The following is a 20,184-nucleotide window of genomic DNA, read 5'->3' as shown; positions in this document are numbered from 1 at the left end:
TTGGGAGTTATTTTAATGCAATTGGACAAGAATAGGTCATTTGGAATTTTTAAAAGTTCAGGGCTTTAAGGCTTTAAAAAAAATAATGGAATTTCATTTTGTTTATTGAACTTTGCTTTTTATTTCAATAAGGTCATTCCAATTCAGATTATTGGAATAGTACTCGATAACCACGTTGGAAAAAGATTATCTAATAAATTATGTATGTTTTTCCTTACTAAATTCACTATTTGCATTTATATTTTCAAGTGAATCAGCAGATTGTTTGCATCTGCTATGATTATCTAATAAATTGCTTGGTGATATTTGATCTGCAAAATATTTGGGGTAGATTGCATCAATGGGTACTGTAGTTAGGCTTTGTTTCATAACCTATGTTAAGCACTTATTTAATTTAAGTGCGTTTGATAACAGCTGTTTTTTCACCACTTAAATTAGTTAATTAAATTAAAAATTACTTATTTTGATAAGTTAAAATATTTGACTTAACATTTTAAGTTAAACATTATCAACTAATAATTTTATAAAAGTTATATCATCCAATACTTTTAGCATTTGTAATACTCAGCACTTAATTTTCAGTTTTATCAAACGGCACCTTAGTTTATAAAAGGATTAATACATTTGTTGCTCTCTGTAAATAGTACCACACGTTATTAAAAATTGTGTAGAAAAAAAATGTTGTTCTTCATCAAGCTATCAAATTATGTATGTTTTTCCTTACTAAATTCACTATTTGCATTTATATTTTCAAGTGAATCAGCAGATTGTTTGCATCTGCTATGATTATCTAATAAATTGCTTGGCGATATTTGATCTGCAAAATATTTGGGGTAGATTGCATCAATGGGTACTGTAGTTAGGCCTTGTTTCATAACCTATGTTAAGCACTTATTTAATTTAAGTGCGTTTGATAACAGCTGTTTTTTCACCACTTAAATTAGTTAATTAAATTAAAAATTACTTATTTTGATAAGTTAAAATATTTGACTTAACATTTTAAGTTAAACATTATCAACTAATAATTTTATAAAAGTTATATCATCCAATACTTTTAGCATTTGTAATACTCAGCACTTAATTTTCAGTTTTATCAAACGGCACCTTAGTTTATAAAAGGATTAATACATTTGTTGCTCTCTGTAAATAGTACCACACGTTATTAAAAATTGTGTAGAAAAAAAATGTTGTTCTTCATCAAGCTATCAAATTACAATCTTATAAAAGGATCCTAAAAATATACAAGCCGCAAAATAATGGAGCTCGAAAAAGTGGGTGAACTGTAAAGTACAATTCAAAATTAACAAGACAAAGAATATAACAATACTTAAGTCATGCTATCAAAGGACCAAGAGGAACAAGAGAATAATCAAACAAGAAAGCTAATTTCTTATGAAAAAAGCGAGAGATGATATAATAAAGTTTTTGTCTTTCATAAGTAGTAATGATAATAGGTATTATATCTGCGGGTGTTCAATATTATTTGACTTAAATAAGACTATTATGCATGACGAGTATGAGAATACTCTTAAAGTATCCAGTGTCCGTTATCCGTCATAAATCTTTTATATATTAAAAAATATTATCGTTGTTAGATGTAAAATGTGAGATTCAAATTTCAATCTTTTGTTCTTCAATCATTGAGTGATATATTAAGCTATTTATTTTTATTGATTAAGGTTCAAATTGTTCAATTTTTAGATGAGTGATTTATTAAATTTATACTTTGTTAAATTTGTAATATTTTTTATTTTATGTATTGATTCTTAATGGAAAAGTGTACTTGCGGGTACCCGCGAATTAAATGGGACGGATATCAGATGCAAAAATTATACTCGTTAGGGTAATGAGGCGGATACGGGTAATTTAAAAAATAAACGGGTAAGAGTTTGAGATTGTCACTACCCATAGATACCCTATCCGCAGTGGCGAATACATGATTACTCAGTTGGGGGTTGATTTTACACGTGTATTGGCCGAATTTTTTTTTTTTGCTCAATTTTTTTTGTATATATGCGTGTTATAATTTGAATGGTCAAGAACAAATTTTTAAGTATTAATGTACAATTTCTCAAAATTAAACTAGATTTCGTTTAAGAGTCCTAACATGTAAAAAAATTTGGATTTAGAGAGAACCTAACAGGTAAAAAAAATTAAAAATTTTGATTTTAGAGGGTCTATCATGCCAAAAAAATTAATAATTTGGAATTAAAAAGGTCTAATAAACCAAAAAAATTAGAAATTTGGATTTAGGGATGCCTAACAGGCAAAAAAAAAAGAAATTTAAATTTAGAAATGCCTAACAGACCCAAAAAATTTAGAAATTTGGATTTAGAGAGACCTAATAAGTCTAAAATATTAAAATTTTGAATTTTGGACAAGCCTAACACTTAATGGGCCATCTTGGAGGGTTATTCAACATCTCGGTAAAATTTTTTTGAGACAAAGGGACTGAAACTATCCGGGGTCAAGATGGTTCCGGCGGCCGGAGGGGCCTGGACCCTCCTGTCTACGCCCTGCCTACCCGTCTGTTGCCATCCCTAGTACTTATGCATCATAATTATGATCATTGAAACTACAATATTATTCGTATTTCATTTAGCTCAAACATAAGCTACACTACACATCACTTAAGAAGTAATTAGAAACAATTCATAAAATGTTTACTGTGTCTTTTATTTCTCGACTAGCGAACAGAGCGGCGCATAAAGTAGCGAGACACGCTCTTTCCAATGCTAATTGTTATTTTTTTTATAAGCCGATTTGGCTAATAAGTGTAATTCAAGAGGATATTCAAGCCTCATTAATATAAGTTTTCGTTTTTACCAAAAAAAAAAAAACAATTCATAAAAAAAAACCTAATAAATATTATTACAGTCTATTTATATAATATGCTTTGTGTCGATAACAGATTTTACTCTCACCCATAACCTAATATTCTTTAACCAATAATGGCTATTTGGTTCAGATGTTATCTACGTATATGTTATTATTAGTTGATTAATTATTAGTGTAGGATAAATTGTAATCAGTTGTTGCTGATAGTATATAAAATGTCTAGGGTAAAAATTCATTAGTTTCTACATTTTTACTTAACACGTTATTTAGTTCTCATATATTAATAATACACTATTTAGTTCTTAACTTTTGTTCTATTCAATAATTTAGTCCCTTATTTAATAATTCAAATATGTGAAGGACTAAACTGTTGAATAGAATAAAAATTAAGGACTAAACAATGTATTATTAAAATACGAGAACTAAATAGCGTGTTAGGTAAAAATATAGAATTAATAAATTATTTACCCAAATATCTAACATGGACATGCTTTAAATTAATTAACAAATAAATTATAAAAATAAAAATTGCAATACACAAATCAATAACAATAATCTAAATCCTACCAAAAAAAAAATAACAATAATCTAAATAACTAAATAAAAATTAAAAATAATTATTTATTAAACAAAGTAAAACATTATTGTTTCGACAATAACATTATAAAAATAGAAATAAACATTAAAGGAGAAACGTGTTTTGTAGAAATAAAAAAATAATTTTGTCAATATCATGTAAATACAAACAACCGTTTATGAAAATTACATTTTTGGAGCTTTTCGTGAAAATCTCCAAAAATATGTTGTTTCTATAAAAAAAATGCTAAATGATGTTATTGTATTTTTTTTGGGATAGAAATTGGGACGAGACAGAACTTGGACAGGGTGAGCACCAATGGTCCAAGAACTAACAAACCTGCAATATATAAATAGAAGAAAAAAGTGAGTGTTTGAACAAGAGAAATGAAGGAGAGCAACCAAAAGAGGGGGGAGGAGAAAAGAAGGGGGATGTTATTGTATAATCATAACCAAACGTTATATTTCCTGCAGTTTGGAGTGAAACACTAAACGTTTTTTTGAAAAGCTAAAACAAACATCCTTACAACTAAAAAAATATTAACATTTTCTTTAATTAATTATGTATAATGTATTTCAGATATATATAAATAATCGTTGATTTTCACTTAGTCAATGATTGATCAAATGAATTTGATCGGTCACTGACTAGGTGAAAATCACCGTATACATGATAATATGAAGAAGAAAAAATGTTATTGAATATAAACTGCATCTAAATTTTAACACTAAAATCATGTAAAAATATTAACTTATTATTTTTTTTAAATAAAACTAATCATGCATAATTTTAATGAAGTTTTAAAGGAATATATGACTATATTAATAAAATTGTATATTCCCAACCAATTAAGGTTGACTTGAGTATTTAAGAGCCTCAAATCGTTTAAACTAAAGATCTCGAGTTTGAATACTGGCGTACATAAAAAACTTTAATTGGGAGATAATCCATCTAAAGAGTGTCTGACGGGTCTCGAATCAAGAAATCAGAAAAAGTATGATTTTTTTTTTTTGTATATTCCAATGTAATGCACATATATACGACTAGTTAACCATATATAATTAACTAAACTATAACTATTTTTTTATGCACTTAAAAGGTTTGTGATGAGTCTCAAACTGAAAAATCAAACAAATTATTGGCCCTGTTTGGTAAAGAGCGTTTTGGGATAAAAAGATCGGTTTTGACCAACTTTAAAGGTTTGACCACTGAAACCGCTAATTGGAGTGTTTGGTGGAGAGAGGTTTGGAAGAGAGTTTTGGGATGAAAACGCTAATTTAGAAAAAACTCTTAAAAGGAGCTTTTTCAATTAACGTTTTGTAATATTAAAATTAATGGACTTCTTTAACCCTAATAGATAGACTCCCTCTTCTCATGCGCCAAAATTAATGCCCTTATTCGTCTTTTTGCACAAACCGCTATTATCAATCAGCTAATTTTTACCAAACAGGTCTACACAAAAAGCTAATCAAATCAGCTAGTCAAATCAGCTAATGTAATCAGTTAACAGCTAATGTAATCAGCTAACAGCTAATTCCCAAACAGGGCCATAAACTTTTTTTATATGCACAAATTTACAACTAGTTAACCATATATTCATGAACTAAACCACAATTATTTTTCATCAAAATATTGACTCATAAATTCTTTAATGCAAATTTCACAAATTACCTATCCTTATTATGAATTATTTTTACAAATTCGACAAACTAACTGATACAGTATTAGTTAAATGAGCTTTTGGACTTCGGTCAAGGACGGAATCTAACATTTGGGCGGGAAAAATACATTTAGTGAGTTATGGAATGAATGAATAAAGTTTCGGTTGTAAGCTGCCTCAAGGGACACATGGATCAATAGTCACTCTGGATCCAAAATGCACGCTCCCCGACTCAAATTTAACACATAACTGAAAGATAGGGTCTAGGACCAATTAAACGTTGCCACGTGTCTAAATACACACTTTGTTGTTATGAATAGCTTGAGAATCAGAGTTAAATGTACGCAATCATACTCTTTCTCATTCAATTGCTTTCAAGTTACTCAATACTTTCTCAAGTATTCTTTCGACTTAAGCATCAGAAAGGATTCGTTGGACATCTGATCCCTTTTATGGCGATTGTTGTTGTTTCAAATTATTGGAAACAGCTAAGTGACGAATTACAGGTATTATCTTTATAAATCACCTAATGGTGTCTTCTATGGTTACTTTGTTTTTGACAAAGTAAAACTTACTTTGTTTTATTCACCATTGGATGATGGTGGACTTTAACAAAGTAAGTTAATCCAATGATGATAAAAACAAAGTAAAACTTAATTTGTCAAAAACAAATTAAGTATAGCTTAACTCATGACGTAATTTATTTTTTCCTTTATATTATGTTTGTATTTTTAAACCACGTTTTTTCAAAATGGTAAAATTACAAGATTTTTTTTTTTTTGAGCAAAAAATTACAAGATTTACTTTTGTTTATAACCAAAAAAAGAAAAAAGGTCCAGCACTATATAAACTAGTTTCGGGCTTGAAACCATAATTTATTTCCCTAATCTTTTTTTCTTTCTTTAACACTCGAGTTGTAGGTGAGAAGACAGCAAATACCCTAACAAGATCATGTCTGGGGTGTACGGTCAAGACGGCGATTCGGCCCCTACCTCTTACGGGGGTGGGGGCTCCGGTGGTTATGGCGGCGGAGGCTATGGAGGAGGTGCCGGCGGTGGAGGTTATGGAGGTGAAGGCAGTTATGGTGGTGGAGGAGGCGGCCGAGGAGGTCGAGGCGGTGCTGGTGGTAGAGGATATGGTGGCAATTCACAAAATCGAGGTATTAAATTGCTTTCTATTATGTTAGATTTCTGTATTATGTGAGCATGATTAGGTTTTTGAGCTTATTTCTTTGGTCTTTGGTGTTGCTTATAGTTTTTATTCGATCTGATCTACACAGGTGGTGGTGGAGGATATCAAGGAGGAGACCGAGGTGGAAGAGGCGGTGGTGGAGGAGGCGGGGGTGGCAGAGGAGGTGGTGGCCGAGGTGGAAGCGGAAGAGAAGGTGATTGGTTGTGCCCAAACCCAAGGTAATCCCTTTATGCTTATTATGTATTTTAAACTTTCTTTCCATGCCGTATTAGTTTCTCGTGGATTTTGAAATACTTTAGCATAATTAAGCGTAGTGACATTTGTGTGAACAAAATTGAAATTGGTAAATGTTTGTGTAGCTGCGGAAATTTGAACTTCGCTAGAAGAACTGAGTGTAATAAGTGCGGCACTGGGTCTCCAGCTGGTGCTAACAATGATAGAGGCAGTGGTGGTGGAGGTTATAACAAAGGAGGAGCTGCTGGTGGAGGATATGGTAGTCAGAGAGGAGGTAGGAGTGGTAATTATGATGGTAATAGAAACAGTAATTTCAGTGAGGGAGGCAGAGGTAGTGACGGAGGCAGAGGTGGTAGTTATGATAGCCGGGGCGGCGGAGGAGGCGGAAATAAGGGGGCTCCATATGCTGGTAATCAAGGAAGGGACAATGGTGGCTATAATCAGATGCCTCCATCTGCAGTCCCTTCTTATGGTGGTGCTCCTGCTGCCGGTAATTATCCACCTCCTCCTAATTCGTATGGTAGCAATGCAAATTTTGGGATGGAAGCAGTTCCTCCTCCTACAAGTTACACTGGTGGACCTACTTCTTATCCACCTTCTTATGGTGGTCCTGCAGGTGGTTACGGTGGTGATGTTACAACTGATGTTAGGAGTGCTGGTCGAGGGGGTCAGTCTGGTGGCTATAGTTCTGGTGGCCCTCGATATGAAGGAGGTAGTGGTGGCGGTGGATATGGTGGTAGTGCTGTAGCTGATGATCCACCTAAAATTAAGCAGTGTGATGGAAATTGTGATGATACTTGTGACAACTCGAGAATATACATATCAAATTTGCCACCGGATGTTACCACAGATGAATTGAGAGATCTTTTTGGCGGCATTGGACAAGTAATGACTCTTCCTTTTGAATTCAAATGCATGTTCTTTATATTTGCCTGTAGTATTTGGGGGTTTTATGATACTAATGGAGTCAAAAAAATTTACAACTAGTTCAAAAGTTACTCATGTCGTATGTAATTTTGCTAAGAAGTTGTTTTTCAATTTGGCATAACACTTATATAGACTCTCATTGTTTCACAGAAAATATTTTTCTTTGGTGATGGATCCTTAACATAGTTGTGAAAGGCACAAGGCGCACTAACCATTGGATTTAAATGAAACTGACTCTTCATTCCACCAAACAATAATTTTTTTTTATTATTTGTATTTTTCTGACAAACAGTTTTCTTTTAATTTTTTTTTTCTAAGGTTAATTATTTTATGGCAAACTATTGGAGCAGTAGTTTCTATTCATACTGTTGTCAACGAAATTGGAATCTTTTGCAACGTTCAAAACTTGTATCAAATGATTGATTGTATTGTTATGATTGAAATGGAAATTTCCCATTTTTACTTTAGGTTGGAAGGATCAAGCAGAAGCGGGGTTATAAAGATCAATGGCCTTGGAACATAAAAATATACACAGATGAGAAGGGAAACAACAAAGGGGATGCAGTTTTATCTTATGAAGATCCACAGGCTGCTCATTCTGCTGGCGGTTTTTACAACAGTATTGATCGTCCAACTATTTCCTTTTTCTTTTGTGTTAATTTTTTTCTTAAGATATCTCCCCATATCTTTGCTTAAAACCCTCTTCTTTTCAAACATCTATTCTCTTCTATTGTCCCTTCTCCCTGCTTTTTCTAATGTCCTTAATTTACTATTAGATGTTCATTGCTTGTCAATTTTAGAATTACCATTAGATGTTCATTGCTTGTCAATTTTACAGATTACGATATGAGGGGTTTTAAAATCAATGTTGCAATGGCAGAGAAGACAGCACCTAGAGCTTCATTTGACCAAGGGTACCTTCCTCAATTTTGCCTAGTTATTGGTCATCATGTGTAGGGCTGTAATAAAAGCTCGTGTTCGGCTCGATTTATAAACGAGCCGAGCTTGAGCACGGCGAAGCTCGGCTGGAAAGCTAGCGAGCAGGCTCAATTATAGGTTCATGAACAAGCTCATAAGCAAGTTCGATTATAATATTCATGAACACGCTCGTGAGCAAGCTTTGTTCGATATTTTTTTTAATAATACTATTTCTATAAAGGGGAATGTAAAACAACGTAGTTTTGTAGATTTCAAAACTATGTAGTTTTGTGTTAAAAAAATTTCGAATCAATATAGCTAATGAACATAATTAATGAGTTGTTCGCAAGGGAAGTTCATGAACTGAATTAACGAATTAACAAGCTGCTCGCGAGCAAAGCACATGAAGAAGCTCGTGAACAGAATATTGAGCTTGAGCTCGTCAATTTTCTGACGAGCTGAGCATGAGCATGAGCAGCCAAAGCTCGGCTCGGCTCAATTACAGCCCTAATCATGTGTGCTTTCAGTTATATATTTGTCATGGGTAACTTCCAGCTCCATAATTTTCTGATGGAGTATAATGGTATTACGTTTTGATCTGTATTTATCTTTTCTTATATTATTTGATATGCCTGCTTCTGAATTTTTCCCCTTAGTTTGCAAAAGTAGCAAACACGTGCTTCACCCATCCTAATATATTAGGCACATTTACATCTGTTTTAACTTAGCTCATTTTTCTTCTCAAGGGGGGATTAATTTCTTAGTTTTACAGTATGTTCCTATTTAATATGCTTTTTATTTTCCTACCAAAAAAAAAATATGCTTTTTATTTACCAACAAAATGAAATATTTTAGTTGCAATGGTAAGTAAATATACAATACAATTGTGAAGGTACGTCCCCAAAGAGTCTAAATAGAGGAAGTCTAGTCTAGACTATCATTCTTCCATGAAGAGAGTACATTTAGTTGCCGAAAATATTGTCTGATTTCCATTGAACTATTAAGCAGATGGACAATAGTCATTGTCTGCACCCTATCGAAATATTTTTGGATTTGCGTCATGTCTTCTCACTTTGAAATGCGATCATATGGTTAATCTTTTTCCTTGGTTGAATGATAGCCATGCATTCGGTCTGTCTAGACCAAGTTTCTACAAAGGAGCCACTGACCACGTAAAATGTAGTGTTGTAGCGCCCTTAATTTTTCCATACTTCTCAGTTCTTTCAATAATGTTTTGTAATCACATACATTTTGTTGTCCAATGTTCTCTTGGGTTGGGTTTACTACAGTGATGTCAGTGAAAGAAAAAGTCACATCTGCTTCTGAATCTGAAGAATCACTTTATTTTATGTATTTGAGAAGTAGCATTCAGGAAATATGGTAGACTCAGTCTCTAGGCTTTGTAGGATATAGGATGTCAAAAAAGGTGTTAACCCAAAAAAAGTTTCTCTGTGGTATTTGCTCGAGGTGTCATTGTTTTCTAGCAGCAGTACGAATAGGGAAATACTATACTCAAACAATTTTATGAACTGTTAGATCATTACCATTTGTTCCCGAAATGTTCCGAAGTGGACTGTTTCAGACAATGTTGTCGAGAAGAAATGGGTTTCATCTATAGATGTTTTCCGTGCATTATCACTTTGCTAGGAAAATTAATGATTGGTGATGAGCATTTCATTTGTGATATCTTCTAACTAATTGATTGGGTTGCAGAGGAGGTAGAGGTGGCTACGGTGGAGGTGGTCGCAGAGATAATTACAGAGACGGAGGTTCCGGCCCAGATAGGCACTTCCATGGTGGAAATCGATCACGTCCATATTGAGAATTTCAGCTCTGAGCTTTTTATGTACTAAGAATTATGATCTGAGGGATGATTTAAAATATGTTCCATTACCTAGGGGGGTTCTTAAACTGGAGACTAAGAGGTAGGTGTTCATTGGCATTGAGCAATGCCCCTTTTTCTCCTATTTCTCTCTCTTTGCCCGCTAATCGAGGGTCTGTTTTTAGGCATGGGGTTGATTTTAATTGTGTGATGTTTTTATAGATGCTAGTGGATTAACTCCAAATTGCTTGCTGCTAAGGTAGGTTGATATTTTCAGGTGAGTGCACCTCTTTCAAAATCTCACTTTTATCCTTGTTAGAAATGCAGAATGGTGAGTTATGTTAATTATTTTTCTCCCGTTTCATTCATCATCGCATTCGAATTTCTATGTTATGCATGCACATCTTTGCTAGGTTAAGGAAATAGTGAATTTTAGTTTTTATATTTAAACTTGAGCTGACGAATTCTTTTAAAATTGTCTAGTTAGATTGCACGAGTTCGTGTGAAACACGATACTGAATTATAGTTTTTGTACTGTTACAGTTGACCAGATAGTGTTAAATTGTATAGTTTGATTGCATGTCCGTCTCCGAAACCATACCATGAAAGGAAGAGTAAAACGTCTTCAAGTTGGTTTTCGGCTGACCATGTCTGTAAATGCTCAATGTAAAAGATAATGTCAATTTAAACTGTGTTGAATTTGTGCTTCTTTGTGGGGTGGGTTTTCGTTAAACTGAGGAATTCGGAAGTAGGATAATATTTCTAGACCAAATTTGGAAATGAAAATTTGCCTTAGAAATGCAGTTGGAACTATTTGGAAGATTAATATAATCTGGTGAGGGAACATCGAGATTTTCGGGATCCGGTGCTGTATTGGATGTTGAACCTGTTAACTGCAGTTGACCTTTGATGGAATTCCTGCTTGTTTGGTTATTCATGTGCTTGCTGCTCAGTTGCTAATTCCATTGAGATTCACTTCAGTGATTACCAATTATTTTGCCAGATTACAAGTTAAAAATGACTTTCTATTACAAGATGTATCTACTTTCGTTATTTCCTAAAACATTGGCCGCACTAGTTTCTAGATAATTAGTAGTTTGTTATAGTATGTTTGTATTAATGGAAAACGAAAACGAGTTGGTACTCGCTACCTACAGGTTAAAACGATTCACAATTTTTTACCCAGTAATTTGGTGCTTTTATCCTGGTAGATTTATTTGAAGTCAATAATAAATCTTTGGGGACTGAATATTCTGTACTAAAAACTAATTGGATGCTCCTTGTTTGATTGATAAAAAAGATGCTTCAACAATGACCTTTCATGGTTGTTGATTCTCATGCTTCGAAATATAAGAGCATTTAGTCGACTAGTGTCGTGGTTGGTTTATTTATTATTCGATTAAATCAATGTTAACTATTACTTGGATATAATACCTCATCAGCGCTCTTTGGCGGCATATGTATAATCTCAAAATTATTGAATTACATTAAAGTTTTCAATAGATGAAAAATTGTAGTTTCAGTGAGCTATTATATGGCTAGTTAACAGAGAAAATTACATCAAAAATCAAATTTTAATATTTTTATTTACAAAAAAATCGTTTTTACATAATTTATCATTAATATGATTTTAAATCTTAAAATATTAGAATATTTTAATTTTTTTTTTGTTTTTGTTAAATTTTCGGTTAATCAGTTTAAAAAAAAAACATCAAATTTAACATTTAAATAAATTTGTTTAAAAGTTTAAGACTAATAATTTGTTAATTCTGATTATTATGTAAATTACCTAGTTAATAAGCTTAAAAGGCTTTTTATGTAGCAGGCTCTCAACCAGCTATTGTATGGATAGGATAGTTAATAGGCTTAAAACGCTACTTGGCCTTATCTAATCTGTTTATTTTTTGCTTTTCTGTATCATTTTGTTACATTTGTTTTTTTATCTAATCAAAATTGGTGAAGTCTTAACCTGAAAATGGTTGAGAATTCACCAATTTTGGATAGGCGACAAAACTAACATTTTGGTCATTGATAAATAAATATTACTACATAATAGATCAAAATCAAAAACCAACATTTTGGATGGATCAGACTAACTATTAATGCTTTAATCCTAGTTAATATGCTTATTGTAGCATGACTCCATAATCTTGATCATTTAAGGGTCCTATTTGATGAAAGAGTATTTGTGTAAAATTAGAGGTTTATATCAATTTTTTCGAGATTTTGATTAGTTAAAAACTTTTAATAGTGGTATTTATTGAAAAGTGTTTTGAGAAAATGGATTGTGTTTAAATCGTTAAAAAAAGTTGATAAAAAAGAGATTTTAAATAGAGGCTTGAATTATTTTATCTTTAATTACCATTCTTACATAATAAAATGTTTTTTTTTTCTTGGATACTTCGACTGATTTAATTATAAAATGTGTATTAATCCTTACCAAAAAAAAAAAAAGTGTATTAATAAAGATCTAAACTAGTAATTGTATATCAATTTTTTTTTTTTTGAGAGGTGATTAAGAATATAATATATTTAATACTCATTTATAGCAACAATTTTTTGTATGTGTAATCTTATAAATATTTTTACCTTGCAAGACTTGTTAATTTCAAAAAAAGGGATTTGAATACAGGACTTAGTACAGCGTATGGTCTTCATATCAGGATTTGAAATCAAACTTGTCTTCGAGAGGGTAAGAAGACTCGGTTGGAATTCAATTTTTTTTATTTAACTAGTGATCCCTATCAAAAACTTGCCAAATAAAGGTTTGAAAGAAAAATGTTGGATAAATTACATACGTGGTATATAACTTTTACATGTTTTCACATTTTGGTGTACAACCAAAAAATTCACACTAAAGTGTACACCAGGTAAAATTGTTGAAAAAATTTGAATAAAATTATTTGTTAATTTTAATACCAACAAACACCTCCTTTCATGAACAGTTGTGTCCGTCGTAAACAGTCGTGTTCATACGTGAACAGTCGTGTCTGTCCGTGTACAGTCGTGTTAGTTCGTGAAAAGACATATCCTTTCGAGTTCTATTTAAATAGAATGGATTGTCAAATTCACAAACGACTGGAGAAAATATTCTCTGGAATTCTTCCTGCTCTCTGTCTGTTCATAATGTCTTGTTTTCCTACTCCGGTGATAACTAGGCTACACACGGTTTGAGTTCGCTTGCGTAATCTGTTGTATCCTGGGAGACGATCGTCAATAGCGACGACATCTGTCTTAAGAAAACTGATAATACAGGCCTCAGATTTGTCTAAACTCTATCATTTTAATTTTCTATTTACTGTTCATATTATTTTCTGTGTTAGTTTTGTTCTTTAGTTAATCACATCTAACATTTTTAAGACAAACGTAATGGTTTGTCTAACAAAAATGACATGTCAACCCAGTCAAGATGCCAAATCATCAATTTTAATCCATATTTTAATGAAAATGGGATCCACTCATTTTCTTCAACTTTATATCTTCATCTTTATTTTCTCTCTTCTCCATTTTTATCAAATATCATTTTTCTCTCTAACTCTCATCTTTATTTGGGGACGGGGACATGAATGAATTTTGTCCCTGTTTGTTTCACGGGGCGGGTATGAGGATTCCCCGTTTAGTTGGGGAACGGGGATGGGAACTCCAATCCCCTTCTCGCCCCGTTTACATCCCTAGAGATGAGAGGTAGAGAGAGAAATGATATTTGATAAAAATGGAGGAGAGAGAAAATAAAGATGAAGATATAAGGTTGAAGAAAATGAGTGGGTCTCATTTTCATTAAAATATGAATTAAAATTGATGATTTGGCATGTTAACTAGGTTGACCGGTCATTTTTACCTGGTATACACTATAGTGGAAGGTCACCGGAAGGTTGTACACTTTAGTATGAAAAATTTTGATTGTACACCAAAGTGTGAAAACAGGTAAAAGTTATACACCACGTATGTAATTTACGTGGTAAAAAATGTTTCAATTTGACCTAACTTTTCGCAAATTTGTCTGAGAGAGGAACCATTGAGAATGCCTATATTTTTTTTTATCAATGAGGCTCGGTTGCAAGATATAGATAGTAGAACTAATTCTCTCTTTTAATTTCCTATTATAAAATGAATAAAAAAAATACTTTTTGTGGAAACTATGCTCGAACGGTCTTCTACTCGCTCTTGGTTGGTTATGCGTTATATGAATATTCTCATTATGTGTCCTTTGTCAAGTTGGTGTTGAGCATGACTACCATCTATGTAGGATGCGTTTATGCTTCGTCGTGTTGAGCTCATATTGACATTAATACTGATGTCTTCAAGCTTGAGGTTCTTAGTGACGATTTCATTTGCCTCCTGAACTTGTTTAAAAAACTTGATTGCTCCCTAAACTTTCAAAGTGTCATGATAGCCCTCTCAATTTGCGCAAAATGTAATCAATTGATCATCAGTTGTAAAAAAAAAAAGTAAGTTAAATGTGGAAGATGTATTGCACGCGTCTTAAAAAAAAAGTAAAACAACCAAGATCAGTGTATGCGATTCTAATATTAGAAAAAACAAGTTTTATAGTTGAACAAGTAATAACTTTCTTTTTAATCTATTTTTAAATTATGTAATAACATTCTAAGATGCGTGGAATACATCTTCCACATTTAAATTACTTTTTTGCAACCAAATGGTTAATTGATTACATTTTACGTAAGTTCAGAAGGCTAACTGAATATTTTATGCAGGTTGAGAAGGCTATCATGATACTTTGAAAATTCACGGGCCAATCAAGCTTTTTGAACACCTTTCAACAACGATAGCAAAAGTGGAATGGGTGGTGTTGTTCGAAATTCCTATGGAAGCTTCATGGCCTATTGCAGTTCTTAGACTATTGGTGTTGTTGATGCTTGTTCGGTGTCTTTTTCTCAATTTTCCATTTCCATTTTTTGGGTTATTAAAAATGTAAAAACAACTGTCAATTTACTTTTTTGGAAGAACAAATGTCAAATTATTAATGACATCAATTGATGTAAATAAATATCATAACGAGAAAATTAAAAATTTAGATGGGTTATTATGAGTTGTTATAAAGCATCTAATATAAGTTTCTTAACTCATTAATCAATTCTTAAAAAAAAAAAAAATCATTAATCCATTGAAACTACATTTATGGTTGAATTGAAATTGGATAGATTATAATAGTCCATGCAATTTTGAACACCCCTAAACGCAATCACCTAAGAAAGTTAGGTTAAATTTCTATTTTTCTAAGTTTTTAATTTTATGTCTTTTAACTTTTATTTTGTGTTATTTGGGTTTGGTTGGATTAAATTAGTATTAAATCAAAAAGAACAAGGCTTTAGATTTTTTTAACCCTTTGTTTTATTTTATTTTCTATATATATCAACACTAACATTCTAGAAGTATCGGTACTTTTTAGATCGATGGTGATTGATATGGAGGTGCTTTCTAGATTAATGGTGATTGATTTGGAGGAAAATCCTACTAATCAGTATAAGAGTGATCTGGTGACTCGAACCCGTAACCTCTCGATCAGACAACAACAACGTTTACCGTTGCCCTAAGGCAAGTACTAATCAATATATGAAATAAAAATTCCTATTTACAGATTCTCCATATGAGCCGCTGATCCTTGTAATAAGCTAACCAAGATTATCCTATTTCTTTTTAACATCATTTGAACTTCTGAACTCATTTTTCAATAAGCAAAATGGAACTAACTATGGCATCATATACATTCTCATTTCAATTGTCATTTTTACCTTTGGGAATTCGTACGTTGTTGGGATTCGCACAATTGTCGCACATTTCTCTTCTTAATCCCGTTTCTGAACGCAGTGCTGGCTGCACACCTTTGTTCTATGCCAGATGACGAACTTATTTTGGTCTTCTCAACTGTTTTCCCTTTCAGATAGTCTGCTGCCTGAGCCTGGACTGCAATGAACCAACATAATTTAACAGCATTAAGTTTGAAAAGAATGTGATATGATTTTGATCTAATCATATAATAAAAACATTAGGTCCCGTTTGATAAGATGTAACGGCGTTTGTAATGGAATAAAAACATTACATTACATTGCATTATGACATTATTAAACGGACCTAAGTTACGTTTGAAAATGAAAACCACAAATAGAATCACTAACAGCCAATGCTGAACTAGCTAGATATGTAATAGGCTGAGGATATTATCTCATTCTCTCCCATTTACATACAGCTTTTATGCTTTCTCATTAATAAGCAGCATATATATATCTATAAGATTTAAATGCTTAAGAAAATAATAACATTTAAATTACAATTAACTGCAACATAAATTAAATTAGATGCAATGCTTATGTGGAATTCAAGAACGAAAATTTCGTGTCTACCAAAATATATAACCTCAAATGGAAATTTCCATAGGCATAAAGGCCAACATATCTATTATTCCGTTTAAACAGTCCCGTTAAAAATTATTTCTTAGATAAAGTTTGTCCGATTTCTTTACAAAGTGCGTAACCCAAACTTAAAAGCTTGGGTTGCATTTCCTAGGAGAGAAGTTCGATGAACTGCATCCGATAGGAAGTTGATTACTCACCGAATAATCTCTAACCCAACTATTTGAAAGGAATAAAAGCATTATTCCGAGCAAAAACCCAACCGATCTGGTCATTTTCATATTTACCAAACCGCATATGCAAGAAACTTATATATTTCTCCAAACTACAATATTATGTGAAACATTGGAATCCTTTTTCCACAGTTTTTCACCATATAATAAACTATCTCAAATCAAAATGTGGAGATGGCAAGTGCTTAAAGAAAAGATAAGGAGGAAGTCTATAACTCTATATGCCCCTACCTAATTTGCTGTTCTAAAGCTGTAACAATTAGCAGCTAGCTTAAATTAACTCCACATATTAAGCAAGTCATGCTCAAATGAACTTGTTTGATGCCTAATAGCCAGCACATATCAAAAGAGAAATAAGCTGAAATATGAGAAATTGATTAACATTATGGTACACACGCATCATAAATAAAGAAGACATACCAGAACCAGCAGCTGAAAACTTTACAGCTTTATCCTGAAGTCTTCTAACTCGTTCTTCTCCAGACGATCGACCTATTTTAGAAGCGGCAACATCACTCTTTTTCAAGCATGACAAAGCATTTTCACATGCCTGCATAAATCAGAACAATAAAAAACAAATCAGATTACTAGCTAGGGTTCACAATTGAAGTAGTGCGTGATGCTTCATTTTAAAGATGGAACAATAGTCATATTGAAACGAGGAAAAACACCTGTCTAGCATTGGGATAAAAGCCACAATCAAGCAACTGCTCAGCAAAGTTCAGCCATTCACCATGTGAGACTTCCAGAGAGTGTAAACTTGAGAACTTCAAGTCTCTCAAAAGCAAAGCCTCATATTTCAGAGCCAAACAACTCTATCACGCCAAAAAAGGAAAAATCTCAGATCTCCGAACAAAGGAAGTTTTACAGTTTAAAATCGGAAGAAAATAGGAAGCAGTTCAAAAGAAGAAAGAATATATACCTCGGTATCCCCTAGGAGAGCAAAAGCGCGAACAAAGAATTCCAAAATTACAAGCTTCTGCTCATCAGTTTTTCCAGTTATTTCACGCATAACAGATACTAATTCAGATCTTGTGAACGCTGTCAGGCTCGATTGCACTTCCATCAATGACTCCACATCTTTGCATACCAAAAGCGATTCAAGAAGTCGCAGAGTTTCATTGCCGAATCTGTAAGAAATTTTAGAAGAAATTACTAATTGTAGTGATCTTGATGATCAGATCGACAGAATTTGAGCGACAAATTGGAGTGAATAAACATAAACTGAAGAATGAGAGAATGAACCTTCGGTTGCTAATTTGAGAGCAAAAGAGGGAAATTGGCTGAGCAGCTTTGGAAATTGACATCTTTAGAAATAATTGGCGGGTAAGCATGTGGGCTGGAGATCTCTTTTTATTTGGGGAAAATTACACCAACACTATATTTTACAATTAATGTTGGTAAGTTATTGATTTTTTTTGGGTTATGATATATACAGTGTATATAAGCATTTAATAGGATAGTATATTTATATTTATTATTGTATTATTTACATTTATTATTATATTGAAGTTTTAAATACAACAAAATCTATTAATGTAAATATTGAAAATATACAATTGTATTTAATTTATTCAAAAGTTCAATACAATAATATATACAAATATTAGAAATACACATAAATATATTAATCTATTAAATGTTTATATACAACCCTTAGGGTTGTATATCATAACCCTTTTTTTTTTTATCAATTTCTTATTTTTTATTAGTTAAAATACTACAAAAAGCCCAAACATTTTAGCCTTTTGTTACACTGTTTTATTTAACAATTACTTTTTTCGGAGATATAATAACCAATCACATTCACCAAAAAAACAAACAAAAAAAATCCTAAATTCTAAGTAATAACTTCCAATATTTCTACTTCTTTTAGCGATTTTACTTGTTGTAAATTCTTTTGCAGATACTTATTAAAAAAAAATCGTAAAAATTACATTATTAAAAGAAATTACAAAGTATCATTCAAAAAATTCAGGATTTTGTCCCAAAATGGGGCTTAAAATGAAATATTAACTCTATAAAGTGTCCGGTTAAACTTTATGTCCACTGTGGGGCTGGTTTAACCGGAAACGAAACTGGAAGTCAGTCTTCCGATTTCGTTTTGCAAAGAAACCGGAAGACTACCTTCCGATTTCTGATTTTTTTAATTTTTTTTTTAATAAAAAATAGAGACCGGAATGTACCCTTCCGGTCTCTAAGCCCTTTGGGCAGAGTGTGGATAAGACCACACTCTGCCCATATTCCACCGAATATATTCGGTGGAATAGGGCTGTTTTCTTCACTGCTCCCACGATGGGAGCAGTGAAGAAACTATACATTCACCCCGTGAATGTATAAGGGTGAATGTATAGATTTTATTTTTTTATATATTAACTCTTTCTTTCCCTCCCATTTCAAAAAAAACCCTCTATTAAACTCTTTCTTTCCCTCATCTTAAAAAAAAAAACCCTCTATTAAACTCTTTCTTTCCCTCATCTTTAAAAAAAACCCTCTTTTAAATTCTTCTTTCCCTCATCTTTCAACCCCTCATTTCTATTTACAATCTTCTCTCCTTATAATCTTCTTCTATTTCCTTTCTTCTTCTTATTCCCCCTTAAATATTTTATTTTCTCTCTTAATCTCTCACAAGATTATCTTTCACCCTATTTGAAGAGTTCCAACAAATTAAAGGTATGTTTAAGCACTCTAATTTTTTTTATATGTAATTAGTATTAATACATTGGTTATTTTCTATATATTGACTTTACTTTATTTTTTTTCCATTTTGGTGCATAATAGAAGAAATCTACTAAATAAAAAAAAAGGTATGTAATTATTTATGTATTTCATTTGTTAATATTGGAAATTAAATGAAAAACCTATAAATGTGTAAAAAAATTTATGTTTAATATTAGATATATATGTTATAAATATGTTAAATGTTTGAAATAGGTTAGAAATATGATAAAATGTGAACATTATGTTAGATGTGTTATATGATAGAAATGTATGATTTATGATAAATGTTTGAATTATTTTAATTTTTTTAAATGTTAGAATTATATTATATGTTAGAAAATGTAAGAATTATGTTAAATGTTAGAAATATTAGAAATGTCCGAAATATTGGAATTTGTTTAAATGGTGGAATTATGTTAAATTTTAGAAACATTAGAAATATTAGTAATATGTTTGATGTTAGAAATAAGAGTAATATGTTTGAGGTTAGTAATATTGAGATAATATTTATCTACTTGTTAGAATTATGTTAATATTTATTTCCTTTGTCTATGCCGATCCGGTCCTGTCTAACCGGAAGAGGCTTTGGGAGATCCTGTACTCTATTAGTACGAACATGGTGGATGCTTGGTTGGTTGCTGGTGACTTTAATGATATTGCTCTGATGAGTGATCAGAAAAGGGGGGGTAATC

General features: G+C 32.0%; 2 protein-coding genes across 4 annotated transcripts; one reads left to right on the top strand and one right to left on the bottom strand.

The window, feature by feature from the left end:
- Positions 1 to 5,963: 5,963 nt before the first annotated feature.
- On the top strand, positions 5,964 to 10,512 carry LOC136235245 (transcription initiation factor TFIID subunit 15b). Of its 3 annotated transcripts, none has more exons than XR_010691728.1 (7): positions 5,964 to 6,234; positions 6,355 to 6,484; positions 6,626 to 7,385; positions 7,896 to 8,046; positions 8,266 to 8,341; positions 10,059 to 10,270; positions 10,390 to 10,512. XR_010691728.1 is itself a non-coding variant. In XM_066024834.1 (7 exons), exons 1-7 carry the CDS (start codon positions 6,027 to 6,029, stop codon positions 10,165 to 10,167), a joined length of 1,308 nt encoding a protein of 435 aa, XP_065880906.1. In that variant the 5' UTR covers positions 5,964 to 6,026; the 3' UTR covers positions 10,168 to 10,512. The 3 variants fall into 3 exon arrangements, 2 of the variants coding, with proteins under 2 accessions (XP_065880906.1, XP_065880905.1); XM_066024834.1 differs by having other exon boundaries at positions 6,626 to 6,990; positions 7,117 to 7,385; positions 10,059 to 10,512; XM_066024833.1 differs by having other exon boundaries at positions 10,059 to 10,512.
- A 5,194-nt stretch (positions 10,513 to 15,706) lies between these two features.
- Positions 15,707 to 18,149, bottom strand: LOC136200596 (protein DOUBLE-STRAND BREAK FORMATION). The gene is made up of 5 exons (XM_065990973.1): positions 18,017 to 18,149; positions 17,694 to 17,901; positions 17,443 to 17,586; positions 17,192 to 17,321; positions 15,707 to 16,092 (listed from the first exon to the last, which is right to left on the bottom strand). Exons 1-5 carry the CDS (start codon positions 18,103 to 18,105, stop codon positions 15,917 to 15,919), a joined length of 747 nt encoding a protein of 248 aa, XP_065847045.1. The 5' UTR covers positions 18,106 to 18,149; the 3' UTR covers positions 15,707 to 15,916.
- Between the last annotated feature and the right edge of the window lie 2,035 nt (positions 18,150 to 20,184).

The sequence above is a fragment of the Euphorbia lathyris genome, chromosome 7, assembly GCF_963576675.1.
Source record: "Euphorbia lathyris chromosome 7, ddEupLath1.1, whole genome shotgun sequence".
In the NCBI taxonomy this organism is placed as follows: Eukaryota; Viridiplantae; Streptophyta; class Magnoliopsida; order Malpighiales; family Euphorbiaceae; genus Euphorbia; species Euphorbia lathyris.
The sequence above is the reverse complement of the archived record's forward strand: the minus strand, read 5'-3'. Positions and strand labels throughout refer to the sequence as shown.